The 27,877-nt window shown below is 40.9% G+C and overlaps 2 protein-coding genes across 2 annotated transcripts in view; one reads left to right on the top strand and one right to left on the bottom strand.

Moving 5' to 3' along the window:
- The window catches only part of COL10A1 (collagen type X alpha 1 chain), a 74,491-nt gene extending 71,992 nt beyond the window's left edge, over positions 1 to 2,499 (top strand). The window contains exon 3 of the mRNA XM_075063434.1: positions 268 to 2,499. Within this exon, the coding sequence (XP_074919535.1) occupies positions 268 to 2,162 (1,895 nt within the window). The 3' untranslated portion in view covers positions 2,163 to 2,499. The remainder of the gene's footprint in view (positions 1 to 267) is intronic.
- NT5DC1 (5'-nucleotidase domain containing 1) overlaps positions 1 to 27,877 on the bottom strand; it is a 279,569-nt gene that overhangs the window by 227,645 nt on the left and 24,047 nt on the right. The window contains 6 exon segments of the mRNA XM_075064566.1: positions 10,644 to 10,725; positions 16,304 to 16,356; positions 16,359 to 16,382; positions 19,037 to 19,143; positions 22,241 to 22,312; positions 24,660 to 24,752. Coding sequence (XP_074920667.1) covers positions 10,644 to 10,725; positions 16,304 to 16,356; positions 16,359 to 16,382; positions 19,037 to 19,143; positions 22,241 to 22,312; positions 24,660 to 24,752 — 431 coding nt within the window.

Genomic DNA, 27,877 nt, shown 5'->3' with positions numbered 1-27,877 from the left:
TTATAAATGGGTCAACTGAAGCACAGAGTCTGTAAGTGACTTAGGCAAGTTCACACCAAATGATCAGTTCTGCAGGGGATAGAACCCAGGAGTCTTATCCCCAGTTCTCCAACCACTAGAACTTGCAGTAATTTAAAGACACTGATCTTTGTAGACATTCTACTAATTAGTATTTTCATTTCTATTTTGTTTTCTCTCTGTCAGCCAAAATGCTGACAAGCTATGAACCTGCAAACACTGCACTAATGATTGTATTGTGTGTCTTAGGTTTACAGGGAAGGGGAGAACAAGGACCTCCTGGTCTACCAGGTCCTGCTGGCCCAAGAGGACAACCAGGCCCAGCAGGGCCACCAGGGTATGGAAAACCAGGTCCTCAAGGTCCACCAGGGCCCCCAGGCCCACCCGGATTTTCTGCTGTTGGAAAGCCAGGCTTACCAGGTTTACCAGGAAAACCAGGGGAGAGAGGATTAAATGGTGAAAAAGGAGACATTGGACCTGCTGGTCTCCCAGGATCAAGAGGGCCACAAGGGCCTCCTGGAATTCCTGGTCCTGCTGGAATCTCTGTTGCTGGCAAGACAGGTGAACAAGGGCCACCAGGAGCACAAGGGCCACGGGGTGCCCCTGGAGAAAAGGGTGAGGCAGGTATTCCTGGTATAAACGGACTAAAGGGAGAAAATGGATATGGAGTTCCAGGTCGCCCAGGAGACAGAGGGCTTCCAGGCCCCCAAGGCCCCCCAGGACCCCCTGGACTTGCTGGGATAGGGAAGCCTGGTGAAAATGGGTTTCCAGGTCAGCCAGGTGTGAAAGGTGATCAGGGTTTACCAGGTGCACCAGGACCAGCAGGCATCCCAGGTTCCCAAGGCCTTCCTGGGGAACCTGGAGCAGCAGGAATTGGAAAGCCTGGAGCAAATGGACCACCAGGATTGCCAGGGATTCCTGGAGCTAAAGGACTGCCTGGACCCCCAGGCATGCCTGGATCCCCAGGTCTTCCAGGGTTTGGAAAGCCAGGTTTGCCAGGGATGAAAGGACATAGAGGACCTGAAGGCCTTCCTGGTGTTCCAGGAATCAAAGGAGATGAAGGTCCAGCTGGAGTTCCAGGAGAACCAGGGCCATCTGGACCACCTGGAAATATAGGTCCTCAAGGACTTAGAGGAATACCGGGTGAAAATGGCCTACCTGGGCCTAAAGGTGAAGCAGGACCTGCAGGCCTTGCAGGATACCCAGGAGCTAAAGGTGACAGAGGCCTACCAGGATTAGAGGGAAAACCAGGATATCCAGGGGAGCAGGGTCTTGCTGGTCCTAAAGGACCTCCAGGTTTACCAGGCCCAAAAGGGGACAATGGTCATGCAGGGCCACCTGGCCTACCTGGTCCAATGGGTAAACCAGGACTTAAAGGAGCACCAGGATTTAATGGTGAGCCAGGCCCAAGAGGACCTTCTGGAATACCTGGTATAAGAGGTCCAATTGGGCCACCAGGTATTCCAGGTTTTCCAGGCACTAAAGGAGAGCCAGGGGCACCAGGATTACCCGGTCCAGCTGGCATTGCTACAAAAGGTTTAAATGGACCTATGGGGCCACCTGGGCTCCCAGGCCCAAGAGGCAACAATGGAGAGCCTGGGTTACCAGGCCCTCCAGGTCCACCTGGTCCTCCTGGACAAGCAATACTCCCACAGATGCCAGATGGTTACATAAAAGCAGGAGAGAGTCAAGGCCTCATAGGAATGCCTCTTATGAAAGCAGGAGTAAATCAAGGTCTAACTGGAATGCCAGTGTCGGCTTTCTCTGCCATTCTCTCCAAAGCCTACCCTGGGGCCACTGTGCCCATCAAATTTGATAAAATCTTGTACAACAGACAGCAACATTATGACCCCAGAACAGGAATCTTCACATGTAGGATCCCAGGACTTTACTATTTTTCTTACCATGTACATGTAAAAGGAACAAATGTTTGGGTCGCACTCTACAAAAATGGCTCACCAATCATGTACACTTATGATGAGTACAAGAAAGGATACCTTGACCAAGCTTCTGGAAGTGCTGTCATTGATCTCATGGAAAACGATCAAGTCTGGTTGCAGTTGCCCAATGCAGAATCTAATGGCTTGTATTCCTCTGATTATGTTCACTCCTCTTTCTCAGGATTCTTGTTTGCTCATATGTGATAGTATCCCACCTTAGCTCTGCTAATATTGCCTCTTTCAGACAATTTTAATTGGACTATGCTGTGACACCTATGACTGGTCATACAAATTATTTGCCACAAAGGGGAAGTGAGGATGATACGGTAGGGGAATTTGCTTCAAAATTAAGCTTCAGAGTAACTTTGTGCATTTTTAGAAGTCTGTCAGAGCTTTATTTGCAAAAACTTTGTAGTAAGGGCAAATCAGCTGTCCTGCTGAATACAACATTAAACATTATGGTAATAGATGATATAGCTCTTCCTTGTTTTACATTTTCTTAATCAGTATTTCTAAGTTGATTTTATATTTTAAATGTACTCTTAAGCCTTCATAAAGTAATCATTCCAGATTACTACATATTTATCTCACTGAAACAAAGACATTATTTTAAATTAATCAGTCACAGAAGTTTAGTGTGTTCATAACAAATGTTTCAAGAGATTGCTTTTAGAGAAAGGGAACACTAATTTACTTTGTTGTAACAACAACAGACATGTTTATGAAGTTTCATCAACTTAAAAATATGTTTCCAAAGATTTTAGGCATAACAAAGGAATTTTATATCTTACTAAGGTACTGATTTCCCTGGAGGGATCTCTTAAAACTAGTTCATCAAATAGTCAGAAGTAAAGAAAGAGAAAAATCACTTGTCCAGCTATTTGCAAGAAAAGCGATTTTGTTCCTTTAACCTTTCTCCTTCACCCCCCTTATTGCAGGGAGCCTTTATAGGGATGGACAGAAAGGACAAGGTGACTTTGGAAGCAAGTTTTTTGTACTACAGTAATTAAATGTAAATATCTATTTTAGATAAGGGTGATCTTTTGAATGATTTATTTAAAAAAAAACTATATGTCTGAAGAGCCAGGCATTTAAGGCTAAAGATGAATACTCAGATTGTGAATCTAGAAGTCTGTGGAATGATTTTTTAGAAATGTGATTTTATAATCTGCAGCAACACACTAATGCAATAGTTTTAAAGCAAATTTTAAGCTAAAGTGCTGTAGACTAACTAATGTTCTGAGTATATGTTACAACTGTTTTTGTCAATAAATTCAGAAACTGGCATTATAGATCTGCAACAAAACACAGACATTCATGCATATACTGATATACTCTAAATTTAAAATAGCTTTATCACCTGAAATCATTAGAGGCAGTCTCTTACCCACACTGTTTTTCATGCACAGTAAGTTTATTTCTTTAAAAAGCATATATCTTTATTAGGTTTATTAGTTCCTAATTAATGAAAATTGGGAATGTGTATTATTTAATGACATATCTGATACATTCCTGGCAGAGCTAATTAAATCAGCCAACAGATCACACTGTCATATTTACTGTTCACATGTATATTTAATGTTTCATTAATTTTTTGGATACAGCATTCATCATTCTAATATATAATACTCAGCATGGAAGTTATTGGTACATAGATGAGCAAATCAACTAAGTTAATATTTTTAATGGTTTTTGTTGTTGTTGTTGTTGTTCTTGTTGTTTGTTGTTAAATGTACAAAATAGCCACGTAACAGTGTGATCAGGCTTTTGTTCATATAAGATTCTTCTGCCCATGCATGGCTCTCAAAGAAGAGTATGCATCAGAGAGGCTTGTCAAATAAATCTGAAAAACTGATTTTACTGTTTATTTTAAGCTAAAGGCTGCTTTTACACTGATGCTTTGACGGTGTTACTCTTACTAAAAGCTAAAAATCCATGTTTTACCATCTTTTGATTATTTTTTTTAAGAAACCAAAGTCAGTGACTGTATTAATTTGAAACCAGCATTATTTTTCTTCTTTTCTAAACACTTCTATTTTGTTTTCCAAATTTGATAAAAAACTTAGGTATTAATAAAAAAGTAAAGTTCATCTTTAAATTGGTCTGTTATTAAGTCAACATGTATTATTTTATAAATTGTAATAAATTATTATGCAACAGCTTTGCAAAATTCTAGTCATTCCTTTGCCTACAGTGAACAATGCTTCTGGAAGAATCAAATAAGATTTATGCTACAGTGGCCAAGTAGATTTAGTGAGTGTGTTGGTAAATTTTCACAATAGTTTTGCAAGGCTGAATGGCAACATAATAGGCACTAAACACAATACCCAAATGCCACATAAATTCTCCTTCCTCTTGAGCCAAACTGAAAATTCTACACACACTGGCCTTTTTGATTATCAGCCTGGTCTTTTCTCCTCATATCCCAATATAATTCATGAACAGATTCCAATTAGGATCACCACTTTTCTATACAACAAATGATTTAAATATGTAATCCTCCTGTGATAGATCATTAATCTGCTTGACTTCTCAAAGCATCTTTCCAGCATTTCAAGAGGCTATACTTAGCTGCCAATACATTAAATTTATTTGGCACTTCCATGGAACGTGCCAACAGCCACAGTGTAGTGGATATGGGAAACCTTCCATTGGCAAGTACAAATGATCTTCGGACAATGTTTTCGCAATTACTTTATATTGAAGTAAAACGTGCTGAAATTTGCCAACATGTACCCCACAAATCTAATTACTGGTAGTTACTTTTTTTTAAGTAGAGGGTAGAAGGGTATTAAGTAGTACTATTGAGAGTACATTTTATGAAATCTTAATCTCCATCAATGTTAGAACAGACATCCCTACGAGACAAGTAACTTGTTACCCACTTACCTCTTCATTCATCCAATGGACATAAACACTTAGGCTTGCTTTATAGGAGTTTAAACTAGTGATTCCCAAACTTGTTCCACTTCTTGTGCAGGGAAAGCCCCTGGTGGGCCGGGCCAGTTTGTTTACCTGCTGTGTCCGCAGGTTCGGCCGATCATGGCTCCCAATGGCTGCGGTTCGCTGCTCCAGGCCAATGGGAGCTGCTGAAAGCAGCATGGGCCGAGGGATGTGCTGGCCACCACTTCCCGCAGCTCTCATTGGCCTGGAGCAGCAAACTAAGGCCACTGGGAACCGCGATCAGCCGAACCTGCGGACGCAGCAAGTAAACAAACCGGCCCGGCCCGCCAGGGGCTTTCCCTGCATAAGCGGCGGAACAAGTTTGGGAACCACTGGTTTAGACAAACGGTACAAGTTAAATAGCTGGAGTCTTAGACACTGACATGTTAATGAACTTTTCATATTATTGTATCAGAGACTATCTAGCCATGAGTATAATAAGATTTTAAATAACCTCAAAAAACTTTGGATGGCTAGAGATAGATTTTGGTAGTAAATCTGGATTTCGGTAGTAAATCTGGATTTCAGTCATCCAGTTTTAATTTTGCAAGTCCAGCCTGAAAACCACCCGGCTTTTAGTTTTGGATTCACAATCTACTTTTACAGAAAGCAGTGACAGATTCCAATTCTTCTTAGGCAGGTACTACAAAGGTTATTAGACTTCCAAGAAACACCAAACATAGCAATTCAATTAATGGAAAAACTGTCAAATCAGAAGTGAATGAAATGCAGCCAGAGAAAAAAAATAAGGAAAAATCAGAACAAAAAATCACGGATGCTGAGCTCAGAATGAAGATTCATTTTCTTTCACAATTCTTTCACCATTTTTAAAAACAATCTACCATAGTTTAAAAATACTTTATAAACAAAACAATTTACTCCTACTCACAGAGGAAGAAATATATAATTAAAACAACAGTGTAAAGTACCCAGAAGTCTAGTCCTCTTTTGCCAGTACATATACTGTATTGGCCATCAGCTGTGAGCAGGAAAAGAAAGTTTCAGAAAGTTTTCTGGTTTCAGATAATCCTCCTTCCTGAATTTGATGTTTAGTATACAGAAAGAATAACAGTTGATTAAGAATTGCTATTAATACACTATAATACAAAATAGATATTAAAAAGCTGAAATAACTTCATATCTTTCTACGCTGGCATTTAAGTTCAATGACCATGACCTGTAGTGTTTCTTAAAATATTTAAAAGAATCAAGAATGAAAAAAATTAGAAGTGTGTCCTTTAAACCTGAGGTCCTGAAACTATGGTCCATAGAGTGCTTACTGATAATACTTGGAGAGTTGGTGCATACTCTCCTTATCTCCAATGGAACTACAGACAGTTAAAAATACTCTGCATACATTCATAATATCAATTGTCTATATGCGCAATTGCTTTCGTTACTACAGAAACAAAGAGAATGCATATGTGAGAGGCAGTGTCTGGGAAGGATGAATGGGAAGGAAATCAGTCCTCAGGGTACTCCATGAATTAAACTGTGGTCCACATTAGGGCTGGTGGAAAGTTTTACATCAAAATTAGGCTTTCACTTAAATAAAAGTGTTCACAAAATGTCTGCTTCCCACAGAAAAATTACTTTTTCAATTTAACAAAAAAAACCACAATCTGAAAACTGAAATGCTCTAAATGCAGCCACATTGCCTCATGGGATTTGTAGTGCAGCTGTCTTATGTCCTCATGCTCCTCTGTGGGCTAGGTTTCCCTCCAGAAACCTAGCATTCCTGTGATACATCTCCTCCCCTTTCAAAACGGGGGCCGTGGTGCACTGTGGCAGATTGTAGTCCTATCCGGGAGCCTGGCCTATAGAAGAGAATGGGATATGAAGCACCCAAACTACAACTCTCATGAGGTATTGGAGTAGCATTTTAGAACTGAAATATTTTGGATTTTGGCCAAAATAAAAATAAAAAATTTACCATTGAAAATTTAGACAATTTTTCTGTGGAAGAAAACTCCATTTTTCAACCATCTTTCGTCCACACTGTGTAAATGTTCACAAATTCCTGCCTGAAGCTTTAGAAAGTATGTTAAAATAAAATTTACCTTAACTTTTTAATTTGCTCACTTGTACAAGGTGAGAAATATAATTAATACATTTCCTCTAATTAAATATCTCACAAATTAATTTTAAGGACTTTGAACTAGCAAAATGGCCAAAAATACTTTTAAACTCGTCATGAGTTTTGTAACAATGATTCTTACAACATACTATTAAATATATTCTATGAAGTAATTTTAAAAGGAATTCTTTCAGATACTGCTGGCAAACTATCAAAAACTTACCATTTTGAAAATGATTCAAAAAGGAGGCAGAAAAACTCAATTAGTTTACACAAAAAGGGCCTACTGATATGGATCAACTATGTTAAAATCACACTTGGTAATAAATAAAAAAATGTGAAACTGGAAATTAATGAACCAAAACTGGTGTGTCAGATATTAGGCCTACTTTGACAAAATACTGGACAAAATAATGACAGTGGGCTTTTCCAACCACTCTTCCCTGTGAGGTTCCTAAAAAAAAAACAAAAAAACACACACACACACTTTTTTTGTGAGAGGTGGGGAATAGGGAAGAACAAACAAAGACAAGTAGAGCGTCACCATCATGGCTGCCATCCCCATCACCTCTTGGGACCCCAGACCTTCTTCATTCTAATCCTAAGGGGATATCCTGACCAGACTGGTCTAGAAAGGATCCAGACAACATCAGCACCTTTATCAGTTCCAGCTAAATCCCAGACATCACCTGAGATTAAACAAGTTCGGACTTAGCAGCAGCAACAACAGCTCCAGCTCATTTCAACTAACCTCTTCTCTTCTAACCAAAAAAACCCCAACAACAGCTACTACCATCAATTGATACCATCCTAAGCGACTGTCAATCGGGGGGGGGAGAGGTCCGAACTATAGGGAGGATGAGAGACGCAAATCGCTGGTTATAATGACAAGAAGCTTTTAACGTCTAATACTTAGCATTTCAAAATGCTTTAAAGTTTTTCCTCTTCTCCCTACTATCTTATAAAAAGTATAAAATAGTTGTTGAATGAGTGCATTGCCAGGTACTAGGGGCTTGAGTCCCTGTATACTAAACCCTGACTTGTTATACCCATATTTAAATGCCGGAATGGTGATTGGGATTATTGTTAACGCATCTTCGACCCATCTCATAGAAATCATAAGGAGAAAACGAGTTGGAAGACCACCTCAGGCAGTCATCTAATCACAAAACCCTCTCGCTCCAAAGCCGGACCAACCCCAAACCAAAATCATCCAGCCAGGCGCTTTTGTTAAAGTTGGGACCTTAAAAATCCTCTACAGGAACGAGAAATTCCACCACCTTCCCTAGGTAACCGCATGCACCAGTCGCTTCACCACCACTCCTAGTGAAATCGTAAAGTTTTTGGGAAGAATTTTCGCTCCCAGGGCAAGATTGGCATAGGCCCTGGGGTTTTTTCAAACCTTCCTCGTCAGCATGGCACACCGGGCTTGCTGGAGGATTCCTTGCACCTTGAAGTCTTTTAAACATAAGTTGGGACTTCAATAGCTCAGAGGTTTGTTATCGTGGGTGAGATTCTATGGCCTCCATTTGCAGGAGGTCAGAGCTAGAAGATCATGAGGTCTCCTCTGACCCTTAAAGTCTATAATATCCAACCATAGACTCCCCCTGCAACTTAGACGACAATTGCTCCCTGTTCTGTCATCGTGCCACCACTGATAACAGCATAAGCTCACAGTCACTTTTCGCAACCGCCCCATTCAGGTAACTGAAGGCTGCTACAAATCCCCCCACTCTTCTGCCAGACTAAATAAGCCAACGTTCCCTCAGCCTGTCCTCAAAATCATCGTTGCCCCAGATCCCTAACATTCTTCATTGCCTCCGCTGGGACTCTTTTCAATTTGTCGCCTATCCTTTAAGTGGGGGCCCAAAACTGGACACCAAATTCACAGATATGGCCTAGCAGTGCTGAACCTGAGGGGAATAATCACTCCTAATCTGCTGGCAAAGTGGCTCCTATTAATGCAGCCCAATACTGCATTAGCCTTCTTGGTAAACAAGGCGCATACAACTGTTACTCATATTCAGCTCTCTCATCGATCTTGTAATCCCTATGGTCCTTTTTCTGCAGAACTGCGCTTACCCAGCTCGGCCCCAGCCGCTAGCGGAACGTGCATGGGATCTCCTTCGTCCTAAGTGGCAGGACTCTGACACTTGTCCTTACTGAAACCTCAATCAGATTTCTTTTGGCGTCCAATCTACCAACTTTGTCTAGGTCACTCTTGGACCCCTCTCTCCCTCAGCTTTGCTAAGTCAAGTCAGTATATGACTGTCTCTATTTCTTTCCCAATATCCATAGAGCCAGTTGGATCTCACTAGACAGAAGGCCAATCACCCAGCGTTGGTCAGGCATGACTTGCCCTTGGCTGCAATCCGATGTTGACTATTCTGATCACTTCCTCTCCTCCCAGGGCTTCAAAATGAATTCCTTGAGGTCCTTAAATTTATTTCATTTAAATTAGTACAACAGCCCAAGGAGGACTGTTGTAAAAGAGAAGTATGTGTGTACTAAAATAAACACCACCACTGATAGGATTATGAAGGATTAAGCTTTCAGTCACAAAATATGTACATTCATCTGTTTGTACACAGAGCCCCCCTACTTTTATACACAAATAGGTATTTGCACATGGAAACATGTAACTTGCAGACACAATTTTGGAGATCAAGCTGGAAATTTGGCCTTATGTGTGCAGCTCAATGCTGCTGTCTAAAGAAGTTCTACTACACAGAAATTTCCATAATCAACACCATTTAGAAGCAAAGCCTTGTGCAATACAAGATTCTTAATGCAAATTCTGCAGAAGTACGACAGCTAATGAAAAGTGTATTTTTCTTCCTATGTGTTTGCAGTGAATGATCTTGCTGAAAATAAGTGTATTTGAATGAAGATTTCCTTGATTCCCTAAAGGTTCTCACAAATTTCCAATATCACATCATGCACCCAATGGAAAATATAAGCTAGAAGATATAGAAAGGTATATTTATGAACATCTGGTCATTATTTGTGAAACACATTCTGGCATCATCCACTTGCAACACTAAACAGTTATTTTGCTTAGAACCACTCTACCATGAAATACATTTTTATTTCTAATGAAGATCAATTTGAGTAACAAAGCAAATGTAGAAGTTTCTGCTTCAGTAAATATATAAATAGGATTGGACAAATTAGATTTTTATTGGTAAATGACAGGAAATGGTGATTTCCCCATAGAGACACAAACCTATGAAAAAATATTTGCGTATCTATACATTTTGATTTTCATCAACTGGAAAGTAAGTAAAATGCTGCTTGAGAATTGAGAGACTGATTAAGAATATTTACTTTGTATATTTTTACATGTGATGTTGACAATTTGTGATGTAATGGTTATAGAGTTTTAAATTTTGAATCTCAACATTTACTGCCATTAAATAATTGTCTGATTCCCCATAATTTCCTGCAACTATGAAAATTTAAACTAATATGAATAAAAATGCTTAAAACCCACAATTTTGCACAACTGTGAAAATTTAGATCAATCAATTTTTTTAAAAAATATCTTAAAAAGAAACACTGATATTATCTGGTGAAATTATCAAAAAAATAAAAATTGAATTCTACCAAGCCGATAAATATTTTTAGCCTACTGTAATAAGTGTATCTTGAATTAACTTGCCTACCTTTAAAAGCTGAGGTTTTATAGTTATGCTGTATAGCAGCAATCACATCCTTCCAAAAGTTGTATTTTGTCTGTCTGACATGCTGTAAGGGTAATAAACAAACACACACACGTCAGGTATCAGTTTTTACATGAGCAAAAATAAAGTGAACATCATTAATAAACAACAATTATTTGAAAGCAAAGTGTTATGGCCTGAGACTCACGAGATCAGGATTCATCAGGTGGCTCTGCCAGACTGTGAGCCATCTTAGACAAGTCACTCAGGTCCAGATTTTTAAAGGTATTTAGGCATTGCTCAATTCAGCATTGCTACTCCTTTCTGACTTAGGTCTGGTCTATACTACAGACCTATATCGGTATAACTATATCACTCAGGGGGGTTAAAAATCCACACCCCTGAGCAATGTAGTTACACTGACCTAGCCCCCCACCCCCACCAAGGTAGACAGCGCTATGTCAGTGGGACAGCTTCTCTAGCCAACACAGCTAACACATCTCGGGGAGGTAGATTAACTAAGCCAACAGGAAAGCTCTCTCCCATTGGCTTACAGCATCTTCATTAAAGTGCTACATCTGTGCAGCTGCACCAATACAGCATTTTAAGAGTAGACTTGCCTTTATAAGCCCGAGTCTTATTTTCAAACGTGACTTAGGCACTTAGGAGTCAGTGATCATCAACTAAACTTAGGGCATGGCTAAACTTACAGATGTAGACTGCCAAGAGTTAAACCAACCCTTGGAGACACCAGCAGGGAAAGCGCTACTGTGTGTTCACACTGTGTTCCTTGTGACTGTAGAGCATGTCCACATTAGCAGCTCTTGCAATGCCACAGAAAGCAGTGCATTGTGGTAGTTATCTCAGTTTACAAGTAGCTGCAGGATGCTTTGGAAAAGGTTTGCAATGCCTAATGGGGCAAGCACAGCATTACATGATGCAGGTTTCCCAATCCCATTGTTCCATGGGCATCCTACTAGTTCGCCAGCTGCTTTTCAAATGAGGGGGTGGGGAGTGCGAGAGGGAGTGTGTTGTGTGTATGTGGGAGGAGAGACTGCGTTTTGGGGGGCAGAGTGTGTCAGTATGCTGTCTTGTAAGTTCAGACAGAGGCAGGGGGAAACCTGACATCAGCCCCTACTCCCCGCCCCCTCTCTCTCACAAACACACACAAACACCTGTCTCTGCAGCAGGAGCATTCCACAGTAATGGTTTGCTTTATGTCCTGGGGGAGATAAGCATGCCAGAAACAGAGCTTTGAAAGGGGATATCCGCATGCCTGCAGCTGAATTCAAAATAATCACCAGAGTGACCACTTGACTTCAGGGGATTATGAGATGTTTCCATAAGCTAATCACAGCGCAATAATGCAACACATCATCCACACTGACACCTCAGTGCTCCAGCCCGGGCACTGCAAGCTCTATGGTTCTCATGGAGATGACTTACCAGGAGCACTCCAGCTGCAGGGTGGACATCTCAGGAGTTATGGAGCCCGGGGCTGATTTAATGGGCTCTAACTTGCAAGGGTAGATAAGGCCCTAGAGTCCCTTTTCCAGATCTGAAGAAAATCTCTTTAGCTTAAAAGTTTGTCTCACTCACCAACAGAAGTGGGTCCAATAAAAGATAATACCTCACCCACATTGTCTCTAGTGAAATTAATGACCATCATTTGCCCAACTGTGCATAAAGTGAAAGTGAACACTACAAATAAATGATGTTGTTATCTAGAGACATGCTATGTGATTTAGCTACTAAGAAACAAAACCATGATTCAGCCTTGCAGATGGGAAGGGAAGGAAGGAAGAGGGAAAGGATGAAATCTCAATAGTTGTAGTTAGTAAAATAATTGATATAACACCTGTTCAGGTATTAGGAAGCTTCTTTAATTTTGCACATTTTCGAATATGCAGATTGACTAGACATCACTAGCTTATTGAATTCATTGATCATGGTATCATGACCTAGTACTACAAATTTTAAAATTTCCAATCAGTGTCCTTGACATTAAAGCACTATAGACTGTTTAGGGAAAAGATTGTCTATTGTTTGAATGAAATCAAGCATGGTGTAGAAATAAGATAATTGCTTATTCCTTATCTGAGTTTGACTTATATAAGAGAACTTACATTAGATTTTAAATAAGAATTGCTCACAGACAAGACAGTGGTTTTATTAAAATACATATTTGCAATATTGTAAAAATCAAAATAGTTTCCCCTCCTATGCCTACTTGATTTTGTTAATTGGGAACTATCGAAATCTTTAAAGAAAAGGAATATTTTTTCATAGGATATGAATATATGGAGATATACCTATCTCATAGAACTGGAAGGGCCCCGGAAGGTCATCTAGTCCAGCCCCCTTCACTAGCACTGATTTTGCCCCAGATCCCTAAGCGGCCCCTTCAAGGATTTAACTTACAACCCTGGGTTTAGCAGGCCAATGCTCAAACCACTGAGCTATCCCTCCTCCCGCTTGAAGATCCTTGCAAAGACCAAACTCAGCCTTCAAATGTGATTTATAACCAGGGGCGGCTCCAGGCCCCAGCACGCCAAGCACGTGCTTGGCGCAGCAAGCTTTGCTGGTCGCCGGGAGGGTGGCAGGCAGGCTGCCTTCGGTGGCATGCCTGTGAAGGGTCTGCTGGTCCTGCGGCTCCACGGAGGACCCTCCGCAGGCACACCTGCGGGAGGTCCACCGGAGCCGCAGGACCAGCGACTGGCAGAGAGTCCCCTGCAGCACGCCGCCGTCCTTGGGGCGGCGAAATGTCTAGAGCCATCCCTGTTTATAACTTCTCCTTAACACCGTTAATTCCATTCATTCCACCACCAAATTGTTTTCTTTATAGCATACAGTGACTCAGCCAACAATATATCTTCCTACTCTCCTAAAAGACTTTACAATCTACTTGCATAGCTCCATTCAAATCCTAGTGAACCCTCTCACTTCAGATACTTCTTTTTTAAAAGACTTCCAGAAGTATTGTCACAGCAGCTATCACTGATAATAGTATTTGTACAGATAAGAACCCTCCATTAAAAAAAAAAAAAAAATACACTTCCCATTGCCAGAAGGATCTCTAGGCATTGACGCGACGTTGTCTGCTGATCTCATGCCTGTTGGATTAGGGAGAAGGTTTCCTATACCCTGAATCCGGCATGTTATGTATTATCCTTGAATACACCGATCAAAAAGCGTCAGTAAACACAGGCGTAAGATTTCCATGTTCATATGCCCAGTCAGAAGGGCAAAGCGCGCTGCGGCATATTTGGTTCTTGTTTTTTTTTTAAGCTACTCAATAAAGAACTTTATGTTTGAGTATAGTGTTGCCTGTATTTAAAATGATTTTGTGCGTTTGCAACCACTCACTTTGGTTAGCTGGCTTTGATAATGGTTACTGATTCAGGAACTGCTTTGAGATTCTTTACTGCTACTCCAATTTGTATTCAGATGGGATAAAGCCCATTTTGTATGCATACAGGCATTACAGCTTTCTAGAAAAAAACAAAAATTCTTCCGGCAGTTAATACAACTAACGTCTACTCTCCAAACAGTGGATTTGAACCGAGGGCTCATACTTGCTGTGGGTTTGGGGGCATGAAGAGGTTTATTATTTATTTATTTTGCTGTTGAAGCAGAAGTTACTTCGGATAGTCCTTTATGCTCATTCCAGGTCGTGTATCCCAGCGCTGGAGTCAGTGTTGCTGTAGAGCGTTCATTGCCATACTGGTTTTATTTCGCAGGGCCGGCGCTCCTATTAGCAACGTGGCATGGCCCTAGGAGGCGCAGAGTTTTTGGCGGGCGCTTATTTTGCGAGGGGGCGGACGGGGTCTGGTGGACCTACTGTACATACATGCCGGGGCCTGGTCTGGTGCTGAAAGGGCTCCGGTGGAAGTTGCCGCGTCATTCGGCACGGTGCTTGGTTAAGGTCGGTGTACTGCAGTCATGCTGCGGCAGGTCCACGGGCCATTAGACCAGCGGACCGCCCGCCGGCATCACTGCAGCAGCTCCACCGGACCCACAGGGGTGACAAGGTGTCAGAAACCCTGGCGCCGCCCCTGTATTCCAGGGATTGGAAAGTTTCAGTGCTGTGGTTTTTTAACTTGAATTTTATTGACTTTTTTCAGCAAGTTGACCCAATAATGATATACAATATGAAAACATGATCCAGTAGCCAAGTGACATAATTTCAAATTCTGAATAATCACCACCCACTCAATTATACATAGCAGGTTCCCCAGAATACCATGAACACATACAGTGAGATGAAGAATGATCCAGTAGTTAGGGCACTAGCCTTGGACTTGCAAGATCTGGGTTAATTACCTGTTCAGCCACAGCTCGCCTGTGTGACCTACAGCAAGTAATTTATTCTCCCTGCTTCAGTACGTCCCTACTTAACAGGGATGTTGTGAGGGTAAATACATCAAAGATTGTGAGGTGCTCTGATACTACGGTAGTCCGATAATGGGTACTCTTCCTTTAAACAGAGATAAAGCTCAGAAGAGATTAAGTATCGCAGCAGGGCTGCCGGGGTGGGGAGGGCAGGGCAGGCAGCTCCAGGTTTGCGGCGGCACTTCCGCAGCGGGCTCTTCACTCGCTCTGGGTCTTCGGCAGCGGAAGACTCAAAGCAAGTGAAGGACCCGCCGCTGAACTGCTGCCAAAGCCTCGGAGCGCTGCCCAGTGAATACAAGCGCTGCAAGTGGTGGTGGGGGGAGGAAAGCAGCAATCGGCGGCACTTAGGCTGCTCTACCGCCGCCGCTTCATTCTTTGGTGGCAATTCAGCTGCGCATCCTTCCCTTCGAGAGGGACCTGCTGCGGAATTGCTGCCAAAGACCCGGCCCTGCCCTAGGCCCCCTGAATCCTCTGGGCGACCCTGTATCACAGTATCATTAACCAGCATATTGACTTAAACTATAGCAATAGAGGGATACCACCATACTCTACTGTTGAAAGGATCTGTTTTTTTTATTAAAAACAATCTACAAGTTTCAACCTCTATGCGCTCTTCATTAACTTCACGAAGAATTTAAGATATACTGTCTTATACTTTTGTCTGAGTAAAAAGCTCTAGATATTCATGTGACTGTCATCTAGAATTTAATGAGTGGTTATGCTTAGCACCTGAAAACTTTAAAATGATTCCACCTGTAGAGGTGTATTCCTAGGTATACACACATGTGTAGCATATAGAGTTAAGATGTATTGAAAGTTTTCAGTTTGAAGATTTAACCTTCTGAACCCACTTAACTATCTGCCTTCATTAGCAAGTCACTTGTAAGAGTTACACTAGATCATATTTCAATTTCCAATTAGTTTTTAAGAATACCATTCTAAGTGTAAGAAAAACTAAGGCAGACAAGCACTTAACTATTCTTATGCTAGCTCTTTGTGCCCTCTAGTGGAGACAGAGTATATTTTGACCACTTCATTTGTCCTGATTGTTTTAGTAGATCTACATACATTGTAAAATTGGAATGCAAAGGTCCAACCCAATTTATATTTCACGTCTTAGCATAAGTGTCAAGACAATTCATTATTCAACATGGTACTGTGTGTGTTTAAGGAGGGGAGGGAAGAGAGATGAGCAGAAACAGGAAAAGAATAAAACAAGTAGCAATATTTTCCTTTTCTATTAATTGAGCTTGAAATTATGTAGCTCTTACCTTGTCTAACCAATCCACAATCCTTGCACAAAGAAGGGCTCCTGGCAGGTCAAATAATTATCATGGCAATAATATTTAGCTGCAGAAGAAAGAAAAAGAAAAGTTGTTTTAAACTATGGTGTATATTTTAACTGGGGGAAAAGTTTGTGTTTAAATGGTTAATTTTAAAGTTCCCATTGTGTTTTACTGGGATTGGATATTGGCCATTGGAAAATCTACTATCATGTTATTTTTTTCGTGAGACTTTCTTTTTCTGGACATCATTCTATTGGCGATAGAAAATTGCTACTCTATAGCAAATTACTGACATTTTAAAAATAAATATTAAGCCTCTGGATGAGATCCTCACCAGTTCAGGCAAAAAGGGCCAGAGTCATGTAACGGGGCTCTAAAAACGTTGATAAGTCCTGCTGGGGGAAGATTCCCACAGTGCAGAACTGAGGAAGACCGTCATAAGGCTGCCTTTTGTGAACATCCTCACAAGTCCTGATGTAGGGGCAAGTTAGGGGCAAGACTGCAGGCTACAGTGCTTTGGAGAACCCAGGCAGCACTGTGATCCATAGGACAGCCTGCTGTAACTCAGATGGGCATCTTGGACTAAGAATACTGGGGGCCTCTCCAGCCCTCACAGCAGCCCAGAATATGCAAGGTGTAAAAGTGGCTTGAAGACCTCAAAATCCCATTTTGGGGGCTGAGTTCATGCTGTGCCTTGCAGAGGAGCAGGTCTCTACTCCTGCAGACATATAAAGACATAACTACCCAACGTGGATAGTTATCTGTATACTTAAATGGAAGTACCCAGGAGTAAAGCTATGGATAAGATAATGACCTTCAGCCTGCAAACTCTTATATTTTATTGACTTAAGCATTTTTAAATCCTTATAAATTTTGTGTGAAATCAGTGCTCCCAAAAGGAGGCCAAGTTTATTTTATTTTTTAGTTAATAAAAAATATATCAGAGCATCAAACCTCTGTGTACATTATAGATGACTGTAAAGACCAAAGTCCCTTATTTATCCACAAAATAGGTAAAGGGCATGAATGCAAGTTTCTCTCCTGAAATGGAAAAAAAGCACCCCCCCTGGAGAAGACAGTATTTCAGTCTTCCAGGCCCATGCAGTCCTTTACATTTATACTCAGAGGCTGTCAATGATAGAGAGTCCAGAGTAGTGAGTCAGCAATGAGCAAAATGTGTAATGATCTGCAGACTGTTTGCCCTAAATAATGCAAGATGGTGGTGTGACATTCCATATGTTTATGGAAATATGCTGATGAGTGTGAATATGATGTAATTGCAATATGCTTTATGCAAAAGGTTTCTTATAAGGTATCATAACAAAGGTTATAACCTACTGAATATATTCCTCCTATTTGTATGCATGTATCTTTCTTATATCTGAAGCTAGAAATATGAAGTATAACTGAGGTCCTATTCTAACTATGCAAAATGTGGGCTATTAATGGTGGTTTAGAATCTTGATGGCTCCCAATGACTAGGACAATTGGTTGTAAATGGTTTACTTGCCTGCAAGCCTTCCTGTGTAGGTGTGGGCCAACCCTGGAAGAATGGCGACTAGGGGTCTGACAGCGAAATGTGACCATGTCACATGATACTGGAATCGATCTTAAATCTGATACTTTCCATTCAGAAGTAGGGATGCAGACGCAGTGAGACAAAAGTTTCCTGTCTTGTGCCAAAGCTATAAAAGGGGGTTGAGCAGGACAAAGTGGTCTGTCAGTCATGAGAAAACCCCTGCTTACCAGCTGGGATGTCTGCTGAAACTAACAAGGACTGTACAAAGGGAAAGGACTGGGCCCACACTAGGAAGGAGTCTAGTCTGAAAGAAGCTTATTGGAACATCTCAGAGGGTAAGATATTGCCTGTAATCAGTTTTTTAAAGTATTAGGCTCAGACTTGCATGTTTTTGCTTTATTTTGCTGGTGACTTACTTTGTTATGTCTGTTAGTACTTGAAACCACTTAAATCCTACGTTTAACACTTAATAAAATCACTTTTGTTTATTAATAAACCCAGAGTACATGATTAATACCTGGAGGAGCAAACAGCTGGGCATCTCTCTCTATCAGTGTCATAGAGGGCAGACAGTTTATGAATTTACTGTGGATAAAGCTTATACAAAGGAAAATGGTTTTATTTGGATCCCATTGGGAACTGGGTGTCTGGGCGCTGGACATAGGTAACCTGCTGAGCTGTTTTCAGTTAAGTCTGCGGCTTTGGGGGCTTTCCTGGGTCTGTGTTATAGCAGGTTAGTGTGTCTGGCTCAACAAGGCAGAGTTCTGGAGTCCCAAGCTGACAGGGGAAACGGGCTCAGAGGTAATTTCAGCACATCAGGTGACAGTCCGAAGGGGGTCTCTGTGACCTAACCCGTCACAGGTGGTCTCAGTATATTTCTCCAAGGAATACCTACCCACCCCAAAGAAAAGTTTTACAACCAAAACTAGACCACCAACTTGTTTCACATGGGGCAAACAGAAGTCAATCTTAACAGCTTCTGTTCATTGCTGACGTGGACTCAGTATGAACCTGAAAATTAAAGGTGAAAAATTACATCTCTTTAGCAATCCCCAAGACACCCAGTCCCTTACATTTTCCTAATTTAACAATATTTTAAGTGTTTAAAGGAAAAATTGCATAACAGCAGCAAGTATTGCAGTAACCAAAACAGCTTCCAAGTTCATGAAGTCTCAGGTAAAGAAATTATTTATATTTACCTGAGTGGGAAACCATTCTACTGAATGTTTTAAAGTGTTTCCATTCCCTCCTGCCATAAACTTCCAAGATCTCTGCAGGAGTCATACTCTTCGTACTGTGGCTTGCCCTAATTGATGCATTGCATGACAAAGGTTAAAAATATTTAAAATCATTCAAATTTCCTACAGTGCACATAAGTGTGTAATAAATAATCAAATACTGAGCTAAGCCATGTGACTGATCCCTCTCCCATTTCCTCTCCACTCAGTAATTTGTTCTTAGGGAAAAGGGAGAGGTCCCTCTCAAATGTCAGGCTTGATTCTCTCATGACCCAGAAGGTACAGAATTTCTCTGATAAATCAATAGTGCCTTGCTGAAAATAAGACCACCAAATCTACTCTTTCATCTAAGGACATTTTCTTTAATGATACAAATGATTTTCCTCTGGTCTGACTAAAAGGAATAAGATCTGGAAAAAATAATATTTTTCTGCCATTAACATCGATATCTTTTACAGCTGGTAATATGCCCCTCCAAACTGAGATCATAACCACTAACCTTTTCCTTGTAAGAGTTCTTAACTGCACTGAGCACTCCTGTAAGCCCTTGATGAAAAGGACCATCTTTTATATTAATTTCAAACATATATGGATATCTTCTATAATAGATCTAGTCACATTATTTTCAGGAGTGCCAGGAATCCATGTCTTGCGCCCAATTAACATATCTGGGGGAAAATATGTAATTTCTTCCTTCTGCAGTATCTCAGCATTTTTTTCTGGACAGTACTGTGTGATTAGCCATTTAGGATTCTAATCCAGCGATGAGCTATGTCCATGTAGAATTCATTACAGAAGAACTGCTTCTTTTACAGTCAGTTTCTGATCCTCATCAGTTGTATGTAAAAGGTTTGTCCTGATTAGTTAGCTTATGAAAAACCTCAATTTTTCTCCATAGAGAAGCTAAGGTGCATTCAGAAAAATCACTTCTCTTTGTTGTGATCTCAAACACTCCAATGTCTTTCCTAGCATCTCTTCCCATAGTGCCAGAAGAGTCATACTCCCATATAACTAGGGCCCTAACAAATTCATGGTCCATTTTGGTCCATTTCATGGTCATAGGATTTTAAAAATCATACATTCCATGAATTCATATATTTAAATCTGAAATTTCAAGGTGTTGTAACTCTAGCAGTCCTGACCCAAAAGGGGAAGGGAGGGGGATCACAAGGTTATTGTAGGAGGGTCGTGGTATTGCCACCCTTACTTCTGCGCTGCGGCTGCACTGCCCTCACAACTGGATGGCCAGAGAGCAGCAACTGCTAGCCAGGTGTCCAGCTCTGAAGACAGCACCACCTTCAGCAGCAGCGCAGAAGTAAGAATGGCATGGTATGGTATTGCCACCCTTACTTCTGCGCTGCTGCTGGTGGTGCTGCCTTCAGAGCCGGGCGCCCAGCCAGCAGCCACCGCTCTCTAGCCACCCAGCTCTGAAGGTAGTGCAGAAGTAAGGGTAGCAGTTCCACGACCTCCTACTCCTCCTTCCCCCCCTGCAGTTTTGAGTTGGGACCAGCAGTTTAAGAAATGCTGGTCTTCCCTGTGAAATCTGTATACGGTAAAAGTACACAAAAGACCAGATTTCACGGGGGAGACCAGTTTTCATGGCCCATGATGCATTTTTCACAGCCATGAATTTGCTAGGGCCCTACATATGACAAGTCTTTTACAAATATTCGTCTTGACTTCTACATATTGTGCTAAAATCACTGCTTAAATTCTTCCCTTCACTTGTTTAGCATACACCACTCACTCTGGCCCTGAACTATTTAGGCACAGTGGAGCAAGGAATATATCAATGATGAATGGTATGGAGAAAGAGAATAGGGAAGTGTTATTTATCCTTTCACATAACAAAAGAACTAGGGGTCACCCAATTAAATTCATAGGTAGCAGGTTTAAAACAAACAAAAGGAAATACTTCACACAACACACAATCAACCTGTGGAATTCATTGCCAGGGGATGTTGTAAAGGTCAAAAATATAACTAGGTTCAAAAAAGAATTAGATAAGCTCATGAAGGATAGTTCCATCAATGGTATTAGCCAAGATGATCGGGGACACAACTCCATGCTCTGGATGTCCCTAAACCTCAAACTGCCTGAAGCTGGGACTAGAGGACAGTGGATGGATCACTCGAAATGGATCATTCTATTGATTCCTTCTGAAGCATCTGGCCACTGTCAGAAGACAGGATGCTGGGCTATATGGACCATTGGTCTGACCCAGTATAGCTATTTTTATGTTCATGTAGTATCTGTGTTAACTTTGAACTATCAGAATTGTGTTACTCTGTGTGTATGACTCTGTGTAGGCGGAAGGAGGAGGAGCTTAACATTATATAAGACACGTTGTTTGTGGATATTCACCCCACTTCTTAAATTTGCAATTAAAGTTATTTGTTGGTATTCTCAGTGTTTACATAAAATTATATGTAGAGGAGGCAGACATTTTGCAAATTTCTGAATTTTGAATTTGGAAAACAGAGTTTTGCAACATTTTATGTTTTACCACCTCAAATTACAAACTTTCCTATGACTTTTATAGCTAATAATGACAAATGGCTTTGTCCACCAACTATCTAATGCTACTGTTTTTTAGACCCCAGCCCTACAAAGACATAAACATGCACTTAACTTTGCACACTGTGATTAGTCTTATTGAAGTCAATGACAATAATGCGAGTGCATAAAGGTAAGTACAGGATCAGGGCCTATGAATACAGTAGCTTGACACACTGAGTGAACAAAGCAAAATTAGTTCCAATAACTGTACCCACTCTCAGGGTCCTGTCTGGAAAAACAAGTAGTACATCAATTTCCACGGACAGCATCAACTAACATAGCAGGAAAATCATGAAGGAGTGCAGTAGCAAAAGCATTAAGCAGTTAAGAAAGACAGAGATGTTCCAAACTAGCAAATAAAAGCAACTTTTATTGTGCCATTATTTATAAAATGGATGGGTCACCAAAAAGTTACATATGTACATTTAAAACAGATTGCGCACAAAGTTACATATGTTGCACTTAGCTTCTAATGTAAAAAATAAATACATATGGTGATTAGTGTTCTAAATATTTAATAGTTGTCCCAGTTATCAGATGCTGGCATTTAAAATAAAGTATGCAATCTTTTTTGTCTGTCTAGCCATAAAAATTAATCAGTATTACCTCAAAATTGTTCCAGCTCCAGCCACCTTTAAAAAGTTTCCATCTTCCAGATCCAATGCCAATTCTTTACAGCTAAAATTCATTTTATTTAAAAGAAGAAATAAGAAAAGTAGTAATTAGATAAGAAATTATACCTGAGAGATAATGAAGCATATATCAGACTGTCCAAATGATACGCAGTTATAACAAGTATGCAACTTTGCCACACAAAGAGAGGCCTTGATCTTCCAAACACTTCCACGTGTGAGTAACTTTTGTATATGCAAGTAAACATATGAGGTGAAATCCTAGCCACACCGAAGTCAGTTGCAAAACTCCCACTGGGTTCACTGGGGCCACACATGAACAAACTTATTATAAGTGTTTAGAGGATGAGAGCTTAAATTTCTACAACCAGGTATGTGCATTTTAGCCAGTTTTTAATATTAAGGTAATACAACATCTAACTGGTTAATATTAGGTAGTAACTCTAGCTCACTGCTAGCTAGACTGGACAGATTTTTAAAAATGTGATCCTATTTCAGCTAAAATTCTGTTTGGTTGGTTTATGCATCTACAATGTTAGCATTTGGAGTGAGACATCTATATTTGGAGTAAGCTTTTCTTCCCAGAAATTGAAGAGAGAACTCAATTTGACAGGTCCAGGTGAGGGCAGAAATGGAGTTCAGAGTCTTGAATATATAATGTATGTTAGAACTATATACAGGGCCGGCGCTAGGATTTCTGACGCCCTAGGCACCGGGACATTTCGCCGCCCCCCGCGCGGGTCTCGCGCCGCGGCTCCCTGACCCCGGGTGGGGGGGCTCCCTGACCCGGGAGCGCCCCGGGCTGCCGGGGCTGCGCGCTGACCCCGGATCCAGTTTTTGACTGGAAAGTCCAGTTGAAAGTGGACCTGTTTAGGATGCGGTCGGTACTGCTGACTGGACACCAAAAGTCCAGTTACAACAGTAATCACCACCAGCAGGAAGATAAGAACAGCTGATGATTAAGCTGCGGGCTGCAGACAGCTGCTGCCGCGGCAGCTCAGACTACGCAGCGGCCGCTGCAACCATTTAAAAAATTTGGGGGGCGTGGGGGCGCCGCTTTTTGGTGCCCCCAAATCTGGCACCCTAGGCAACCGCCTAGTTCGCCTAAATGGTTGCACCGGCCCTGACTATATATACAGGTAAAACAACACACACACACACACACAAAACCCAGTCCTGATGGCTATGCATGAGGTCGACCCCGAGTCTACAAAAAACCCCATTGACTTCAATGGGACTCCACAGAGGTTCAGGGGTTAGCCAGCATAGATCAGATTACATAACAGAGGTCTAGGCATATGGTTCTACCAGATATCTTTATGCCTCAGATGACTTGTAAGGATGAGAAGTACCAGCCTGGTATAAATACAATTTCAACATATATCCTTCAAGCAGTGTATTGCGGTCCCAACAAACCCAGCCCTCTCTTATCCCTGATATTGGTATATTAATATTGTGATGTTTCAGTATATGAAAGTAACTTGAGACTTGTTTTTATCATCTCAAAAGTTGCTAAACTGTCAAATTGGGTTCTCTCTTCAATTTCTGGGAAGAAAAGCTTACTCTAAATATAGATGTCTCACTCCAAATGCTAACATTGTAGATCATAAACCAACCAAACAGAATTTTAGCTGAAATAGGATCACATTTTTAAAAATCACATTGAAAACACTATTGAGGCTTTTAGGCCTCAAATTAAAACTACTATATTAGCTATTGTTTTGATTCAACATGTGCATCTGTATTACACTGCATCTATCTTTGGAACTGGAATGGGTTTTAAATGGCAAATCTAGTGCCCAGAGACCAAGGTTTTTATAGAAGTCAATATCTTGCCTGTTCACTAATGAAAAATATTAGAGTGGAAGGAATTTATGACATGCACATGTGATGACATTGGCAAAACAACTGATGCAGAGGGTTCCAGGATCCCAATTTGCTTGCTGCAAGAATCTAAGAAAGTCACTTAACCTCTATGCAATTCAGTTCCCCCCCCCCAACACCATAAAATGAGGATAATGATATTTAGCAAACTTCATAAAATACTTTGGGATCTGTGAAAGCAAATCTATATGTAAGGGTTAGGTATTTATTAGAGCTGGTTGAAGAATTTCAACATTTTCAAGGGGAGAGAATTCTAATTAAAAAAAATTAAATTTTGACATTTTTTTTGAAAGCCTGAAATTAAGCAAATTTCAATCAGTTCTACTATTTATTATTTTGGAAGCCTGTTGTTTCAATATAATTTGACTTTTAAAAACCATGATTTAGGAATTTAAGATAGGTTCTTTTGATGGGACTCGCAATCATGTCTCTTCAATAAGACCAGTTATTTTCTCAGCCCCATAAAAACTGTGGCATCAAGGAAGTAAGACATTTTTTAAAATACTTACCAAAAGTCCCAGCTTTCTGGAGTTACAGTCAGCAATTCTTTATCGTAACCCTTCTCGGTTACCAGGTAGTGGGCAAAACTATCATATATAAGCAACAAATGAGAAAAATAGTGAGAGGGCGAAAAAAAACCAACCCTTTGTATCAGTAACAGAAACTGTCCTTAACCACAATCTCAATAAGTAATATAGGCAGTTAATATAAGAAGAGCACAACTTATCCCTGTGTGTATAAATGGAATGTCAATTATAATTGAGTTCTAAATAATTATGATTTGAGTCATAGCAACAGTTAAAATACTGTCATTATTTCTGCAGTACGGTGAAATTTCAAGATTTAAGTAAATAAGCTTTATATCATGCTCTATTAAGTACAACAGATTCACTTCTAACAATAGATCTTCTACAGCAAGCATTTACATTTTTATTCTGGCAAAAGTATATTAAAGCCAAAACATTGTAGAGTTGAATCTCTGTAGAGAACCAGAGAGCAGTTCCGAGGCTTGCCCCGCTCCAGTGCTCCAGCCGGGGAGCAAGGTCAGGGGCTTGCCCCGCTCCGCACAGCTCCTGGATGCAGCGGCATGTCCCCACTCTGGGAGAGACAGTGTGAGGTCTGAGAGCCTGAGCTTTCAGCTCCATGCACTGCTCCCTGCCAGGAGTCCAGCTGCCCCTCTGGTTCCCAGCTCCCTGCTGGAGCATGGCAGATGCCTGAGTGAGATGCCCAGCTGTAGGGAGTCTGGGCAGCAGCCTGGCTTGGAGTAGGGAACCAGGACCACGGTGGCAGCCTGGCTCTGAGCTAGAAGCCTGGCCGGGCACAGGGAGCTGAGAGCATGGGCGGCAGTCAGACTCTAGCTGAAGCCCCCACCGGCCCTGAGATGACAGCCTGATCTGTGAGCAGCTTTCTTGTCAATTTCCTGGCTATAGCATGGAGCCAGGAAATTGACAAGAATGATAGTCAATAGCTGATATAAGTAACCTGAAGTGTCTCCTTCGACACTGCATCGTCCTACCTACATCCACACAAGCCCTATGCCTCTCCAGGAGGTGGAATTATAATGTCGGTGTAGTAGGTCATTTACACCAATGGGAGTAAGGCAGTGGTGTGTACACTGACATAATTAGGTTGACATAAGCTGCCTTACGTTGGCCTAACTCTGTAGTGTAGACCAGGCCTAAGTTTTACAATGAGTTTTTCCAGCACACATAATTCACCCTCAAAAAATGTTTGTGAATTGAGGCAACGTGAAACAGAGATGAAAATAAATAATTCCTCCCACCTACTCCTCCCAGTAAGCAAGAACAATGGATTCTGAAGCTAAAATCAGAGATGCAGCATGCTCATATGCTAAACATTTTATTTTAAGCCCCTAAGAATTCACCAATATGTAAGCAGATAAGTCATGAAAAAATATTAAAGGCCTGAATTTCAAAGATGCTAAGCTTTTAAACTCTCACTTTCTTCAATGGGAACTGCCGCTGTACTCAACACCTATAAAAATCAGGCCCTAAGAGTGTTATAGCTATAAGGTTTAAAAACATCCAATATTTGTCTGAGGGCCTGTTTACACTTGAAATGCAGCAGCTGTAGCACTTTAATGTAGACACTACTTACACTGACAGGAGGGGGTTCTCCTCCTCCTGTTGCTGTAGTTAATCCACTTCCACGAGAGGCGGTAAGAATTCTTCTGTCACCCTAGCACTGCCTACACTAGGGGTTATGTTGAAATAACTATGTCACTTGGATCGTGGATTTTTCACACCCCGAGCAACATCGCCAGGTCAACTTAACTTTTGATAGTAGATCAGGTTTCCATTTGCTTTGCTTGGGCAAAAATTTCCATTGAATTAGAACAGGACTGGGCCCAAAGTTGGTAGTTTTGTTTTAAGCTTCCAAGATGGTATAAATAATAGCATACATACGTATAGTAAATTTAATCTAAACAAGATTACTAATCTATTAGAGTTCTTTGAAGCGGTCAACAAACATGTGGATAAGGGGGATCCAGTGGACATAGTGTACTCAGATTTTCAGAAAGCCTTTGACAAGGTCCCACACCAAAGGCTCTTACGTAAATTAAGCTGTCATGGGATAAAAGGGAAGGTCCTTTCATGGATTGAGAACTGGTTTAAGGAAGGGAACAAAGGGTAGGAATTAATGGTAAATTCTCAGAATGGAGAGGGGTAACTAGTGGTGTTCCCCAAGGGTCAGTCCTCGGACCAATCCTATTCAACTTATTCATAAAATGATCTAGAGAAAGGGGTAAACAGTGAGGTGGCAAAGTTCGCAGATGATATTAAACTACTCAAGATAGTTACGCCCAAAGCAGACTGTGAAGAACTTCAAAAAGATCTCATAAAACTAAGTGACTGGGCAACAAAATGGCAAATGAAATTTAATGTAGATAAATGTAAAGTAATGCACATTGGAAAAAATAACCCCAACTATACATACAATATGATGGGGACTAATTTAGCTACAAACAAGAAGTCAGGAAAAAGATCTTGGCGTCATCGTGGATAGTTCTCTGAAGATGTCCACACAGTGTGCAGAGGTGGTCAAAAAAGCAAACAGGATGTTAGGAATCATTAAAAGGGGATAAAATAAGACTAAGAATATCTTTATTGCCCTTATATAAATCCATGGTACACCCACATCTCGAATTACTGCATACAGCTGTGGTCTCCTCATCTCAAAAAAAATAATACTGGCACTAGAAAATGTTCAGAAAAGGGCAACTAAAATGATGTAGGGGTTGGAATGGGTCCCATATGAGCAGAGATTAAAGAGGCTAGGACTCTTCAGCTTGGAAAAGAGGAAACTAGGGGGATATGATAGAGGTATATAAAATCATGAGTGATCTATAGATAGCAGATAAGGAAAAGTTATTTACTTATTCCATAATACAAAATTAGGGGTCACCAAATGAAATTAATAGGCAGCAGGTTTAAAACAAACACAAAGAAGTTCTTCACGCAGTGCACAGTCAACTTGTGGAACTCCTTGCCTGAGGAGGTTGTGAAGGCTGGGACTATAATAATGTTTAAAAGAGAACTGGATAAATTCATGGTGGCTACGTCCATAATATAGCTATTAGCCAGGGATGGGTAAGAATGATGTCCCTAGCCTGTTTGTCAGAGGATGGAGATGGATGCAGGAGAGCGATCATTTGATCATTTATCTTTAGGTTCACTCCTCTGGGGCACTTGGCATTGGCCACTGT

Source organism: Chelonoidis abingdonii, chromosome 3 (assembly GCF_003597395.2).
Source record: "Chelonoidis abingdonii isolate Lonesome George chromosome 3, CheloAbing_2.0, whole genome shotgun sequence".
Taxonomy (NCBI): domain Eukaryota; kingdom Metazoa; phylum Chordata; order Testudines; family Testudinidae; genus Chelonoidis; species Chelonoidis abingdonii.
The sequence above is the reverse complement of the archived record's forward strand: the minus strand, read 5'-3'. Positions and strand labels throughout refer to the sequence as shown.